This window comes from Mastigoproctus giganteus, chromosome 9 (assembly GCF_048544385.1).
Source record: "Mastigoproctus giganteus isolate SK-2022 chromosome 9, ASM4854438v1, whole genome shotgun sequence".
NCBI lineage: Eukaryota > Metazoa > Arthropoda > Arachnida > Uropygi > Thelyphonidae > Mastigoproctus > Mastigoproctus giganteus.
Window position 1 is genome coordinate 216,300,631 of NC_143583.1, and position 15,257 is coordinate 216,315,887.

The following is a 15,257-nucleotide window of genomic DNA, read 5'->3' on the forward strand; positions in this document are numbered from 1 at the left end:
AGAAACTGCCTTATGGGAAAAAAATTGGGCCGAGTGGCCATACTCTAAACAATGGAAACATTTGCTTACAATCATAAACCTACGGAACCTGTGTGATGTGAATCCAAGATAGATTCTATCACTCTCCAGAATATACCTCAACATACGAGGACTAAATCCGATTACCCAATTAACCACTTTTGTACCTGATCTAGAACGAAATCTAAAAGACACCTAGCCTTTAACTTCATCCTTCGAGAATCTAAAATCTTTTAAGTTTTTAACGAATAGATCTTCAAGTGTATCGTCCTTAACATAATCACAAGGAACACCATATATTAACACTGTTGGATCTGATAACTGTTTCTCCATTGTAAGACCTATCTCTTTCAAGGCAGGAGCAGAAAAGATCCTATTAGCATTCGCCGAATTTGTGGTCTCCACAAAGATCCCCTTATTCCTAAGGAGACGAATACCTTTTACTTTCATCTCCTTGTGGTCACACTTAATGACTTGAGTCACTTTCTGCTTTATGTTCTGACTCAAACTCAAGGAAGAGTCCTCAGTGGGCCTGAGAATAACCAGATTCTGAGTATTAGGCACACCTCTAGGAACTGATAAGGACTATCCCAACTAGCACTGCCAGTCCCCTTTTGGATCTTGGTTATTCTTGATGTTCACAGGATCATCAACTTGAGATCCTGCCGCACTATCTCTGCATAAGACTTCTTATGAAGTTCAATCTGGCAATCTAAAATGTGATTTATCTGACAAGCACTCTCCTACAGATCCCTGGCTCATACCTTGAGGCGCTCATTGTCCACAACCAAAGCTGTTGTCACCACCTCCAAGCCATCCCAGAGACCAAAAATTCTATTGGATGCTGGTTTTGTTATTTTTCTTGACACTTTAGACATTATTTCTCCTAAAGCCCTTCTTATCTTAGCCAATGCTACATACACCTCAGAGGCATTTAATGATCCTCCCAAGTTTAAACCATCTATAAAAGAAATTCTATGGTCCTCCCTACAAACAGTAATTATATAATCCCATACACCACTTGGGGAACAAAAACTCCATAACCCTCACCGTTCTCAGCCGTACTTACTTGAACTACTTTAACGAGAGACGGGCGGTTCATATCTTCTTCATCATTCAAGGTCATAATTTTTTCCATATTTGTTTTATCAAGTTTCGATTTGCCTTTTTCCCTTATTATAATAGTTTTAGAGATCTTTGATTTCCTTTTACCTTTATTCCTTACTGGTGTCTGAGAAGATTCTTTCTCAAGAGACATCTGTCTTGTTGCAAAATCTACAGAGGAAGAATATGCTGTAAATTCCTGGGACCAAGTAATATCCCATCTTCTTCTGACATTATGTTATTTAGAAAAGTAATCTAGACAACAAAAACCAATTAATTCCCACAGCCTATCAATATGTCTTTTCCCCACCCTGGATGAAATCTGTATAAGAGTTGAAGATTTCCCCAAGGAGGGTTTTCAGATCTCAGCCCCCTAATGGACAGGGGGAACCACAAAATTATGCACCAAATAAATAATTTCAAGAAGATTCTTTTCTTCAAATATAAGATCCTCAACCCCAAAATTAAGAGAGCTATAGCCACTTTAAGTTTCTTTAAAAGTAGCCCAAAACTTTATGGGACTTTACCAGAATGTAAATGTGAATTCTATGTAATAAAACACTAATATGTCCGCAGTATATGATCACATATAAATATTTAATGGCTTCTCCCTAAAGGTGGCTAACCCAAGCCAGTAAATATCCAAGGCAACAAGATATCAAGTCGCCATTTTGTGTAATGTTATTTCAACGGGACAATGTAAAGTCTGTGGGAATTTTCACAAGGGAAAATCCTCTATGGTAAACCTATGAGGCTATGGTCTATGTATGTGTTGCTAGTGGAGACAAAATTTTCAAACACCAATATCTTGTATGTCTCTTCAGCACCTGCAATAGAATTTTATCCTATGACTCACCAATGTTATCTCTATCCATGTCATATATTTAATAAACATAACTACTCTTTAAACCACACTTATACATCAAAAAAGGGGAGCACAATTCCATACGCACTTAACACAACCATCACTACACCACCTATCCTAATAACGACACAGATAACCTCTCTCTTCTCCTGCTCAGCCATCTCTTTATCCATAGCAGTAACTTACCCTTAATGCCACACTGCTCTAATTTTTATAGCCATCCTTTATTTTCAACAGTATCAAAGGTTTTTCTGAAATCTAAGTACAGGGTCATTATAAAGTCTTTGTGCAGTTTTAAATTTTCATAACTTCCATTCCATACATGATAAAATCAATCTGTAAAAAACGTTAGAAATGTAATTTAGTGAAGTTTAGTATGTACTAAGAGCGATTCGTTTATTTTATTGTAGTTTAGCAAAAATTTTATTATTATTATTTATTTTGCAGAATTAGGCTTGACCAAATGCCTTCAATACAAGAGAAAGTAAATTGTGTGCTGTGGTTGGCCGGGTTAAAGTCTAATTGCAGTACAAAAAGATTTAGAACCCATTACAACAAAGATGCACCAGATAGGAATTCCATAACTAACTGGCTGAAAAAGTTTAAAGAAACAGGTTCCGTCAATGATAAACTATGATCTAGAAGTCCAAGTGTAAATGAGGAAAGTGTGGCATCTGTAGAACAATCCTTTACTGCAAATCATGTTGAGAATTAACAATCCCAGGAATAAATGTATGTAAAACTGTAATAAATTCTTTTACTTACCATTTTTGCAGATTGATTTTATCATGTATAGAATTAATGGTATTCATTGAGAAACGTCTAAGATCTTGTGACTGTAAATCATTATATTGCTGTCGTGGCTTCAAACCAAATACAATAGTGTGGTGGTCGCCATTTACAAGTCTTACAAGCCTCGTGTATAGAATGGAAGTTATGAAAATTTAAACTGCACAAGGATTTTATAATGACTCTCTATCCAAATTACTTTTTGCATCCAGTTCCTTGTTTACTGTTACATTATAGTATCTGATCAGATTGATCAAACATGATTATGCATTAATAAATCCATGCTGTGACTGCATTGTAATGGCTGTCTTTTCTGTCCAGGCTCTACTACATTACTTCTTTAATTAACCAGTGATGCCATTATTTTCCAGGCAATAGAAGTTAAGCTAACAGGTCTGTAATTACTCATGTTACCTTTTAATCCCCTTTGTGAATTGAGGATACATTTCTCCAGTCCATAGCACCTCCCCTGAAAAATGCTTGCATAATTATGGCTAAGCATTTGATTACCTCCTTTGCTGCCTTCTTTAATATAATTGGATAAAAACTGTCCACCCTGGTGCCTTTTTTTATGTTTATCTTCAATAATTTCTGTTCAACTTTCCCCTCACAAAAGCGTTTAGCTCTCTGTTACTTTTTTTATAAATTTCTGTCATACCCTTCCCTAAAGAATTCCTGATGCGTGAATGTAGATGCAAAAGGATGGGGGGGCCTGTTCAATTTATCAGCAAGTTAAACCATTGATATCATGGAGATCAATGTGATTCAACTACTTACTTCTGCTGTTAATATCAGAATAGAAGTCTTTGCTTTTGTTTGCATTCTTTGCCAAAGATGTAATACGTAATAAGGTGTAATACGCCTTAGCTTGCCTAATCTCCTTTTTTTACTTGATTACAGATGTACTTATACCTACCATGGGCTTCTGTTATCACCTGATAATTTATATGTATCCCATGCATTTTTATTCTCTGCCATCAGTTCATCTGACATCCATTTAAGTCAAAGCTTTAAACAGTATTTCTTAGGTTAGTATGAAAAGCCTAGTAGCTTCTATGATTACTTCCCTGAATGCTTCCCATTAAGAATTTGCTATTGGTCACCTTCCAAAAGCAAATGTCCCTCCTTTACCCTTGATAATAGTTATGTCTTCAAATAAATGCCACATCAGAACACTGTGATCAATGCCACACAGTGATTCTGTTACCTGCACAATCTTAATGCATCAAGAATCCTGCTGATAACCAGATCAAGAGTATTCCTCTTGTTGCCTCTCTACATGCTGCTGTAGAAAACTTATCTAATAAATCCATAAAAGTCTTGCTAGTGTGTGAGTGACCAACCACAAGTTCCCATCAATATCTGTAAAGTAAAATTCCCCATTTTAAAGCATTCTGATTTACTGCTCCACTCTATATTACAAGGGATTAAAAGGTAACATGAGTAATTACAGACCTGTTAGCTTAACTTCTATTGCCTGGAAAATAATAGTGTCACTGGTTAATTAAAGAAGTAATGTACGGCAGTCTAGACAGAAAAGACAGCAATTACAATGCAGTCACAGCATGGATTTGTTAACTTGGTTGATCAATCTGATGGGAGTCTATAATTGAACAATAACAAATAACAAAGGAACTGGATGCAAAAAGTTATTTTCATATTATATACTTAGATTTCAGAAAACCTTTGACGCTGTTGCACATAAAGGATGGCTATACAAATTGGAGCAGTATGGCATTAATGGCAAGTTACTGCTATGGATGAAGAGATAGTCGATTGGGAGAAGATATTTAGATAATCTCATGCCTTAGTTGAAATACTGATTATAGAGATGGGTTATAAGAGAGCATCCTAGTCCTATTCTATCTATCCTTTTTTGCACAATGTATTTCCCATTTCCCTTAAAAATAGAGTCACCGACAATAACCACCTCCTGCAGGAGCAGTGCATTCTGCACTAGTGTAAGCTCTGGTGTTTAGTTCAACAGCTGAAAGCTTCATGTGACCTTATTTTATTTGCTTCAAGGGCATCCATCCTATTCTTCAAGCTGTCTTAAATGCCCGTCAAAACAGTGAGTTTGTGCTTTATTTATTCACACTCTTTGCACTGAACACACACACACCAAGACATCCCCTGTGGTTGTATCATTCATAGGAGAACCAATCCCTTAATTTCTCCCCAGAGCCACACCACTCCTGCTACTTTGAGCCTTTTGCTACTCTAATCTGAGGCATGATTTCCATTTAAATTTAATTTAATTTGAAAATACTATACTAAACTTATAGATGCTTGAATGCAATAATACATGTTGCACTGTCAAATTTATATTATGTGTGTTGCACTCTGCCATTATGTTCGTAGAGTTTTAAATTAGTTCTAGCCTTCCTAGAATAAAATTACTTATCTAAAACAGAAAAATATATTCCAACTTCATGATTAAAACCTTCTTTATTAAAATATTAAACTCTACAGTTACACTACACTGCATCATTTCCCATTACTACCACTATTATTATTATTAAATTATTATTACTAGGCACCTGCAAGGTGATCTGATTGAGGTGTATTAAGCCTTGAATGGTTTGTGCAAGCTCTTGCCCAGATTAATCGCCTAAGGGGACATAACTTCAAATTGTAGACTAGACGTGCGGAAATTTAGCCAGTGTGTGGTTGATTGCTGGAACAAACTTACATCTTTCATTGTAGAAGTTGACAGCTGAAATAAATTCAAGGCAGAACTAGACCAACTTTTAAAGTGAATGGGTGGATGAAATGTTCTTGTTTGGTTTTTAGGAGCATTAGCAACTAAGGCCATATTGCTCCGGGGATATGCGGTGGTCATTCCCTGACCTTTCCGCATCCTCCGTATTTAGTGGTCACGGGCTCAAACCCCGGTCTAATCCAGAATCGTGTGCTATGCACTGCTGCTCCTGCCCACCTGGCTACGGAGGCACCTACTGAAGAGGTACTGTACAGTAGAAGCAACTGCAAGAAAATGAAAGAAATGAAACACTAATAATGAAAGTTTGACTGAGTTTTTAAAGTGAAAGGTGAGTTTTTAGTGTACTTTTTAATATTCTGCCCTTTTCAGTAGTATTTTATAGAGATAACAATGAATTGTCCAAAAATGTTCTGAAAATATCAGGTAATAAAAACAGGGTGAGAGGTTTAAACAGGACATTAAACACATGGAAATGAGGTACCAGGGGAGTTGAAATGTCAACATCAGCACTGATATTTGCTAGATACTGAAGAAGTACTGTACAGTAGAAGCATCTGCAGAAAATGGAAGAAATGAAACACTAATAATGAAAGTTTGACCGAGTTTTTAAAGTGAAAAGTGAGTTTTTAGCATATTTTTTAATATTCTGCCGTTTTCAGTAGTATTTTATAGAGATGACAATGAATTGTCCAAAATTTTTCTGAAAATATCAGGCAATAAAAACTGTGCTACCAATTGTGAAATATTCGCTAGAGGAAAACTCTGCTACCAATTGTGAAATTTTTGCAATGGGTACTGCTAGTCTGTTTGAAACAACCTTCAAAACATTGATGCTAAAAAGGGTTGAGAAAGATTAGAAACAGGAGTGGCCCTCCCTTCTGAGCAATTCCACATACCACACTGGTCCACCCTGAAAAATGTTCATTTATAACTACTTACTGTCAAGTAAGTTTAAAGTTCAAGTTGGTATGTTTTTGTTAATTCTGTAAAGTTAAGTTTGCTTAAAAATAATTACTGAAATTTACAGGTGCTCACTTGCAAAAGATTACTTAATGCAAACTCCAGCCAAGTGGCAGTGGGCTGTTAACTGGTTAAAGAAAATGATGTCAGAACATACATATTGGAGCTCTCCCTCATCAATTCCATTATCAAATGAGGATTCAAATACAAAAACATTCCAGAGGACAGTAAGTGCACAGGTAAGTTACTTAAATTACACATCATTCTTTTGTTGTTGTCATTGTTGTTTTTTTAATTTTCTAAGCTCATTTAAGTTCATTTAATTTTCTAAAATTAAATGAACTAAAATTTTGGATAGTCAACAATGAGTTAAAAGCACAGTGTCTTAAATGATCCCAGCATCAATGAGTGAGAGATGGCACCAGATTACTATCTGGCCATGCGCTTATTAATTTAAATCTTCCCCTAGATGTCCTCGACCCTCTCGAGGATATCTAGGGAAAAGTTTGGAGAGAGAGATTGCTGGGTGGATGTATGGTGCTGGAATCTCTCGCCCATATTGCTCAACATTGTCATATGTATTACTAGATATGATGTCAACGTGGTGCAGAATAGTCTCAAAAGGGTTGGCTGATTCAGAAAGAGCCAAGGTTCTAAACGGGTGAAGATCTGGGAAAGCCCAACCTTCTATGCACAAGAGATGGCTTCCTGTTTCTTTTAGATGCACAAGTGGTGGTTCTGGCCATGATCTCGAGATGTGTCACAGGTTGAAACGAAGGTACTATGATTCTAATAGTAGTTTGAAATCATTAATTAAACAACAATTTGGAAGAGTCCCAATATATCTACAGTTACAGTCTCTTTCAGAGGTGTGTGGTGCAGGACGTCTGCAAATCTATTAACATCTTTAGGATTGACCACTTCTGATCTGAAAGTAATCTCAGTCTGGGTCCTTCAGGGAATGTATGACCCCTGCATTTCATCAGTGGATGACCACAGTAGCGTGATGTCCCAGTTATGTACTCTAATGTTTGGGCATTTTGTAAAGCGTACCATTTGCCATAATTGATGGGAAGTACGGAAAATAAAAAAATATATGTATGTTTAAGGTTCAGCTTGCAACCAGTTAAGAACCTGGAGCACAGCCACCCCAGAGGGATCTATGAGTATTTCTGGGGAAGAGGGACATTATGCATTTCACACCTCAGTCAATTTTGCTTCAAAAAAGGTAAACAAAATTTTTTGCAAAAAATTTTTTTTTGTTACTGTTGGTCCAGGAACTCTCTGGCTATCCAACAGATGTTCAGGAATCTGACTTTTTGGAGTTCCTTGTAGGTGTTCTCTAGGAGACATATTGCTGCTAGGCTGCTATTTACAGTCTTTGGCACCATACTGGTGGTCAACACAATGATCGGAATGGTCTTTACTTCTTGCATATGCCACATCTCCTTGATCTCATGTCTCTTTTGTGTACTTCCTAATTTTTTCCTCATGGGGTTTCTGGACATTGCTAGTGTTGGGCACCGCAGTGTCAATCGGGTAAGTAGCTTTTCCATCTTGTCCACGAGGGTTATGTCCTGTCTGTTGTGCAGGATGGTCTTATCTGTTATTATGGCGCAGTCCCAGTACAGTTTGGGGTCTCTAGCACTACCTGGAGTTCGTACTTGTAGTGTGACACTTTCTTTGGTCAACTGGTATTTCCTCACTAGCGTCTGATGTATTATCCTGGCTACCTGGTCGTGTCTATGAGTGTACTCAGTCTGGGTGATCACCTTGTACCCCTCGGTGACGTGTTGGATCGTTTCTGAGGCCAGGTGGCATCGTTAATGTGTCATCTGACATTTCCAACCCCTTGGCGATGTATTTTCTATAGTTTCTGGTGTTGATTACCTGGTCTTGGATGGCCAGCATGAATCCTTCAGTCTCGGGGAAGAGCGTCCCTCTTGTGAGCCATGCATTGGAAGCAGTGTTATCGATGTGATCTTGATGGTCATTGTAGTGTCTTCTTTGCCCATCTTTCTAGCTTCATTTCTTGTGCCATCTGGCCAGGAGGGGGCTCCTCGCTTAGGTTGAGTGGGGGTATACCACTTATCTATCTTCCTTATGGCCTGGTGGAGTGGCGCTGTGTTGTTCTCGAAGTAATCCTTCAGGTTAACTATCGCTGTTTTCTGTTGTTCTATCAGGTCTCTTCCTCCCTCTTTCCGAGGTACTGTTATTCTCTTCACTGCTGACTTCGGCTGGTGTTGGCGGCTCTTGGTCATCACGGTCCTTGTCTTTCGCATGATATCCTCTAGCTCGGTGTTAGTCCAATCTATGACCCCAAAGGAGTAATTTAGTACTGGAGCTGCAGAGGTGTTTATGGCTTTAACTGTGTTCTCTCCTTTCAATTTTGCTTTCAGCAGGCTTCTGAGTCTCTGATGATATTTCTCGTTCAGGCACTTCTTGATTTCCTTGTGTTCCAACTGAAGGAAAACAAGATTGGTGAGGGTAACAAAGAGGTGCTCTTACCAAGAAAGGCTTAAGTTCTGCAAATTGCTTTGCCTGGAGAGTAGGCACCTGCAAGGTGGTCTGTTTGATGTGTATAAGGCCTTGAATGGGTTGAGCAGGCTCAATGCTGATGTGATGGGATTCTTCTCTTGCTCAGATTAAGACTCCGAGGGGGGCAGAGATTCAAATTGAGGAAAAACAGTTACTATTATTATTATTATTATTATTATCATCATTATAATTAGCCATACAGTACAAGGAAGCCTGAGGTTTTTGCTGCACCAGCCAAGAAAAAAAAAATTGAGTTACCCCTGAGAGAGAGAGAGAGAGAGAGAGAGAGAGAGAGAGAGAGAGAGAGAGAGAGAGAGAGAGAGAGAGAAGAATGATGATATCCAGCTCAAGACCCTGTGTGTGCCAAGCCCATATTCACCAAATGTGAGCCCCCCCCTGGGGGTAGTTGTAGAATAGATGTGCAGAAATTTGCCTTTAGCCAGCGAGTGGTTGATTGGTGAAACAAATTATCTTTTGTTTTGGAAGTTGATAGCCTAAATAAATTTAAGGCTGAGCTGGACAGGCAATTTGGAATGAATGGAGGGGTGAAATGGGAGGGTTTTTTTTTTTTGGCTGATTCTGCATAAGCTTGCTTTCTTGCATTGTATGCCTCTACTGGTTCTAATGCTAAAGTAGTAAAACATGCTTTAAAAACAATCAACAATCTCTGTTCAGATATATATTTACTTTTGTAGTACATATTATTTTATTCATTATTGCTTTTAACATCATCACTATTTAAGTAAAATAAAACAGAATTTACTACTCCTCTTGGTTACAAAGTGTAGAAAAAAATTATTCGAGCAAATAGTTTATAATTTTGAGCAATAATGATTTCAGCAAAATTTATTTACACAAAAAATGATTTGTTCTCTCTACTGAAATATTTGGTGTAATGGGATTTTACTGAATAAGCATATTTTGATAAAAAAATATAAATCTGGCCATAAGTGTTTCACATGTCTCTTTTATCAGGATACTCTAGCTGAAGCTACTGCTTTGTTAACAGAACTGGAATCCCCTGATAATCAGGAGATTATAATGGATCTAGACGAAGATACAAAAAATGAAGGACTCCAGGCTAATTCTTCAGAAATAATTTCTCATGCAAGTGAAAAAGAAGGTAGGTTGAAGTTAAAGAGAGTACAAGGAATGGATGATCTGGACTCTATAGATACATAAGATAATGGTCACACCAGCGTTGTACAGAACTATTATTATGTGGTGTGAAAACCATTATTATGCATGCCATTCTAAATTGACACTTGTACAGTGTATTAAATTTTTATCACTGTATCAGGAATTAATTGAATTAAAATATTTCTTTTAACTGAAAATTTTGAATGGTTGCAATTTCTAAATATTCATATTTTGCTGTGCCTTTTTTGTAATTATTATATTGTGATAAAATTTTGTTGATATAAGAGTTTTAGTTGATGAAACTTTAAAGGTGCTATTAGATGGAAGCAATAAAAGTTGATTAATATGTTGCACAAAAAGCAGTTACAAGAAAGCAATGTGCTGCTGACCTCAAAAGTTTTGTACATGAAACTTCTGTATTGCATCTGATTGATTTGTTGTTAATAAAAAATCATTAAAAAGTTAGTCCTTTGAAATTGTCTTTTTTTTTTTTTTGATAAATAACTTAAAACTATTTCTTGGCTAAATGCCTAAGATTATGAAAGAGTTTGTTTATGCATGGGTACTTCACATATGTCATTTCTACTACCCAGGTAGTATGAATGCATCAATTAATTTTATCGCCGACCGGGCTAGCCAGGTGGGTAAAGTGCCTGCCTGGCAACCCAACGGTCGCGGGTTCGAATCCCGCCTCGGGCTTGGATCAATGTACTGCAAAAAACTTGGGAGGTGCACTATGGCCACAGAAGCTGATGCGCCAACAACTACCAAAAAAAAAAAAAAATTAATTTTATCTCAAGTTGTGAACCAACCTTCACAATGAGTGGCCGAGGTGTTGCACTGCTTTAAATAAGTAACACTTCACCAGTGGAAAAGAGTAAAGTTACTTATTCTCGGCAGATACCACCACCCAGACGGCACCTTTTCAAAGCTTGTTGGCTTAATCATCAGTGAATGGGCAGGTACCCTATTGTTACAATAGTGACAACTCATTTATGAAGTATAACTCCACTTATTCGGGCACTTCTGTGGGCTGGGGCAGCAGTGCGTAGCACATGCTTCTTGATTAGACTAGGGTTCGAGCCTGTGACCACCAAATGCGGAGGATGCGGAAAGGTCAGAGAATGACCACCGCATATCCCGGAGCAATATGGCCTTAGTTGCTAATGCTCCTAAAAACCAAATAACAACAACATCCACTTATTCAAAGCAGTGCAATACCTCAGCCACTCGTTGTGAAGGTTGATTCACAATATGAGATATAGTTAAACGATGTGGGTAAAATTAGATAAAATTGGATGCCTGCTTCTTTATCTAATTTTGCACACAAAATTGCTCCTTTTCTAATTTTTATGCAAAATTATTTAAATATTATCAACCTATTACTCTAAATTAAACTTTTCTGCACACACATTGATTTATTTATTTTAATTTTATCATTATCTTATTCCTTATTTAATTACCTTAATTTTATTTACCTTACCGCCTTAACCTTAAACTGTTTTTATGGAAGATTATTACTGCTTTTACCCTCCTTTTTAGTGAACAGTGTGTTTTTTTTTTTTTTTTTTTTTTTACTCTATTTAGAATTTGTTTTCTTCCATAACCATATGTAGGCTTATCAATGCAGTTATTCATACTTAATCAGGTGAACAAATGCATTATGTAGCAATCTTGTATAGCATACGTCAAATATTTTAACTCTTATTTTTCTTTCCCTTATATTTAGGAAACCTAAATTTAACATTAAATTATTAAATAAAACATTAAATTATTTTCCCATCTTCAATTTGATATTCATTATTTTAATTTTTTTATGCCTTTTCTTCTAATTGGCTTGCTAATTTAGCCTTTAATATCTTATAATTCCTAGCTTTTTCTAGGAATTATAAGCTAACTATTTCTAGAAATAAACTGCCTAAATGCTCGCTGAAACACTTCATTGTCACGATAGTTAGGGAAGGATGCTACCATGAAGGGTATTATTATATCAATACTGTACCACTCTTAAACCACGTGAAATTAATAATATAGTTTATTAGGCTGTTCGCCTACATTACTATACATTATTATTATTATTGTTGGCCGTTGCAAGGAAGCCTGAGGATTATGCTGCACCAGCCAAAAAAAAATTCTCGAGTTACCCTGAGAGAGAGAGTGTCAAAAGTAAGGGAGTCACCAAGAACAAATAACATCCTGGATACTGCCTTCCGCCCTCATGTGGACCCAAAAACAAAGGGACAGATTAGGACATGTCGGGAAAACAACGCTTATCAAACTGACGATATGGAGCCACAATTTTCTAAAGAGGAGCTTTTGCAGGCTGCATCACATATAACTGCTAGAAAATGCCCAGGCCCAGACCTCCTGGAGCCAGAGATCATATAGTAGATCATAGAGTACATATACAACCAGAGATGGTTGTATATGTACCCTTCTCACCGTCTGCAGTCAACTTTTTGAAAGATTACTACTAGCATGAATCCAACACTACTACCAACTAGCAAACCTACCTTCACCCAACCAATATGGATTCCAGCAAGGTCGCTCCACTGTTGATGCCCTTCAAAGCCTAATCACACAAGCACAGGAGACGGATAAAAAATATCTACTGGCTATTTCCATAGATTTTGCTGGGTTGTTTGACACGCTGTGGTGGCCGAGCGACCTGGACCGGCTCCGGGAGGCCAGGGTCCCCAGCAACCTGTACTTTATCCGGAACTACCTCACCGACAGAACGATCATCGTTAACACCCCCCCCCACAAGGCAATACAGAGACAAATCCATAGAGGCTGCCCACAAGGCTCAGTAAGGACCTGGAGGAAGTTTGTTCGCAGGCTTTCGCGGGCGACCTTGTCTTGACAATTGCAGCCAACTCCAGACTACAGCTGGAGACCCAGGCAAACCATGCCATGCCATATAAACCCTCCAAAACTGGGTTGGACTTCACTTGCTCCAAATCTCACCCACTAAAACTAACTCCATACTCCTCAAGGGAAAGCTGGATATACGCAGACCTCCCCAGATAAAAATAAGCAATACAACCATCCGATTCAGCAAAGAACTCAAATATCTGGGAGTCATACTCGACACGCAACTGTCATTCAAACCACACCTCAACTACCTGAGACGGAAGATACGCTTCTGCACTGCCCTTGTTAAAAGAATTGCCTGGCGAGACTGGGGATTAAACCAATGCACAATGAAGCTGTACTACAAGGCAGCACTTCTGCCAATAGCAACATATGCAGTGGGTGCATGGTATAAAAAAGCCAGCACTGCTGTCAACCTAAGGATCCTGGATTCCACTCACAACTATACTATTGTCCACTACCCACACCTGCAGCATGGTGAGTACACACGCACTACAGATTATCGCAGGATCTCCCTCCCCCCTCGACCTTGAGGTGGTCAAAAGTGTACTCTATGAGCTCACCAGGGGTATAGCCTGCACACACCAGGATTTCAATGCAAACCCCACAAACAACCACGCTGCAGAAAAAAGAAGGCTCCAGACTCACCTGCTGCAGGTGTGGCAGGCGCTCTGGGATGCCTCCACAAAAGGACAAATCACCAAAAAATTCCTCCCCAAAGTTGACAGATTTCAACAGAAGACACCAACCTGGTACTCACCAGGCTTATTCACGACCTACCTATCAACAGGACGTGGTGCCATCAAGGCCAAGTTGACCTCACTCGAAATTACAGATGATCCCAACTGTACCTGTGGCAAAAAACCTGGCAGCACCTTATGTATGACCTCCGCTACCAAATGGTCACAAGAATACAGTACTGTCCCAAAGACCAAGAACAACGTCCCTTAGAAGGCAAGGAGACATACATCGCCTTTTCTGAATATTCACCGGAACTATTCGCAAGATTCCGAACCCTGCAACCCCAACAAGCGAACCAAACAACCTAATCAAGAGGAATAGGAGAAACCCAACACTGGGATCTGGACAACAACAAACCTTACACGAGGAACAACCACAAACAAAACACTCAACTGATTTAACTAAAAAATGTGGCAGGTGGGCTAAGACTCACCCTTCCAGAGAACAGAATCCAAGCCACAACAAAAGACCAACTAACTGGACACTCTAAAACGACACACAACTCCATACTTAAGTGAAGACAACATGCACGTGGAACCATGCTACATGAATGACTGTAATCCTAGGACCAGACTGCTATACACAGCCTGGACTACGCAGCTTACTGCCAATAGCCTTATTGGCAACCTGAATCGAGCACTTCAGCCCGTTTCACTTTAAACCACACTCCCCGGCGGGGAAGGGGAAGACAGCGTCCTGGCTCCCCCTTCCGCCACTGATCCTCTCTTCTCCTGGTGGGCATCCCCACTGATCATCTGGGGACATCTCTATCCCCATTCTTCTGCCTTTACCCCCAGTCTTCCGCCTTCCCTCCCCCACTCTATCTGCACACAAGTGAATGCCCCATACATTAAATCTAATCTTGACCAAATTTAGAGTTTCGGCCTATTCATTTCAAGCAACATCCCAATGCAATCGATAATTTTTTTTTTTTTTTTTCCCTGCTTTCGGGAGCATGTGACTATTCCCAAATGTTGCAGGTGCTGCAAATTTGGGCATACGACCCTCAGACAATCATGCACTCAGACAGTCCCCACTTGCGGGCATTGTTCAGCAAAAGGCCACACCTTATGTGACTGCCCAAATGCAAACACCGACCCAACCTGTGCAAACTGCAAACGTTTAAAGCTACATACCGCACACGAAATCAGAGATGGTCAATGTTCTACATACCTCAAAACAAAGAGTTTATTCCAATTGACTCAACTATAGGAACACCACCTAAAAAATACAAGATCGCAGAGGTTAAATTCATGCAGATAAATGTACATAGAGCCAAGGTGGTTGCCGACCAAATCTGCAAGAAGGTGGAAGAAGAAAACATTGATGTAGTAATACTACAAGAACCATATGTACATATGAAGGCTGTCAGGGCTATCCCAAAACAAAAGAAGTCCAAACGGGGGACGACACCCCCATTTGCGGTGATCTTGGTAAGAAACGCAGATATAAGTGATCAAAATCACTCGGCTATGCACATCTTCGGCCGCATGTGCCCAGCTCACC

At 38.8% G+C, this 15,257-nt stretch overlaps 1 protein-coding gene across 2 annotated transcripts in view; it reads left to right on the forward strand.

Annotated features, from left to right (window-relative positions):
- Positions 1–10,347, forward strand: part of LOC150081121 (ubiquitin carboxyl-terminal hydrolase 24-like) — a 908,750-nt gene extending 898,403 nt beyond the window's left edge. For both annotated transcript variants that reach the window (XM_090381072.1, XM_090381073.1), the window contains exons 58-59: positions 6,526–6,697; positions 9,972–10,347. In XM_090381072.1, coding sequence (XP_090237198.1) covers positions 6,526–6,697; positions 9,972–10,178 — 379 coding nt within the window. In that variant the 3' untranslated portion in view covers positions 10,179–10,347. The remainder of the gene's footprint in view (positions 1–6,525; positions 6,698–9,971) is intronic.
- Positions 10,348–15,257: the final 4,910 nt, after the last annotated feature.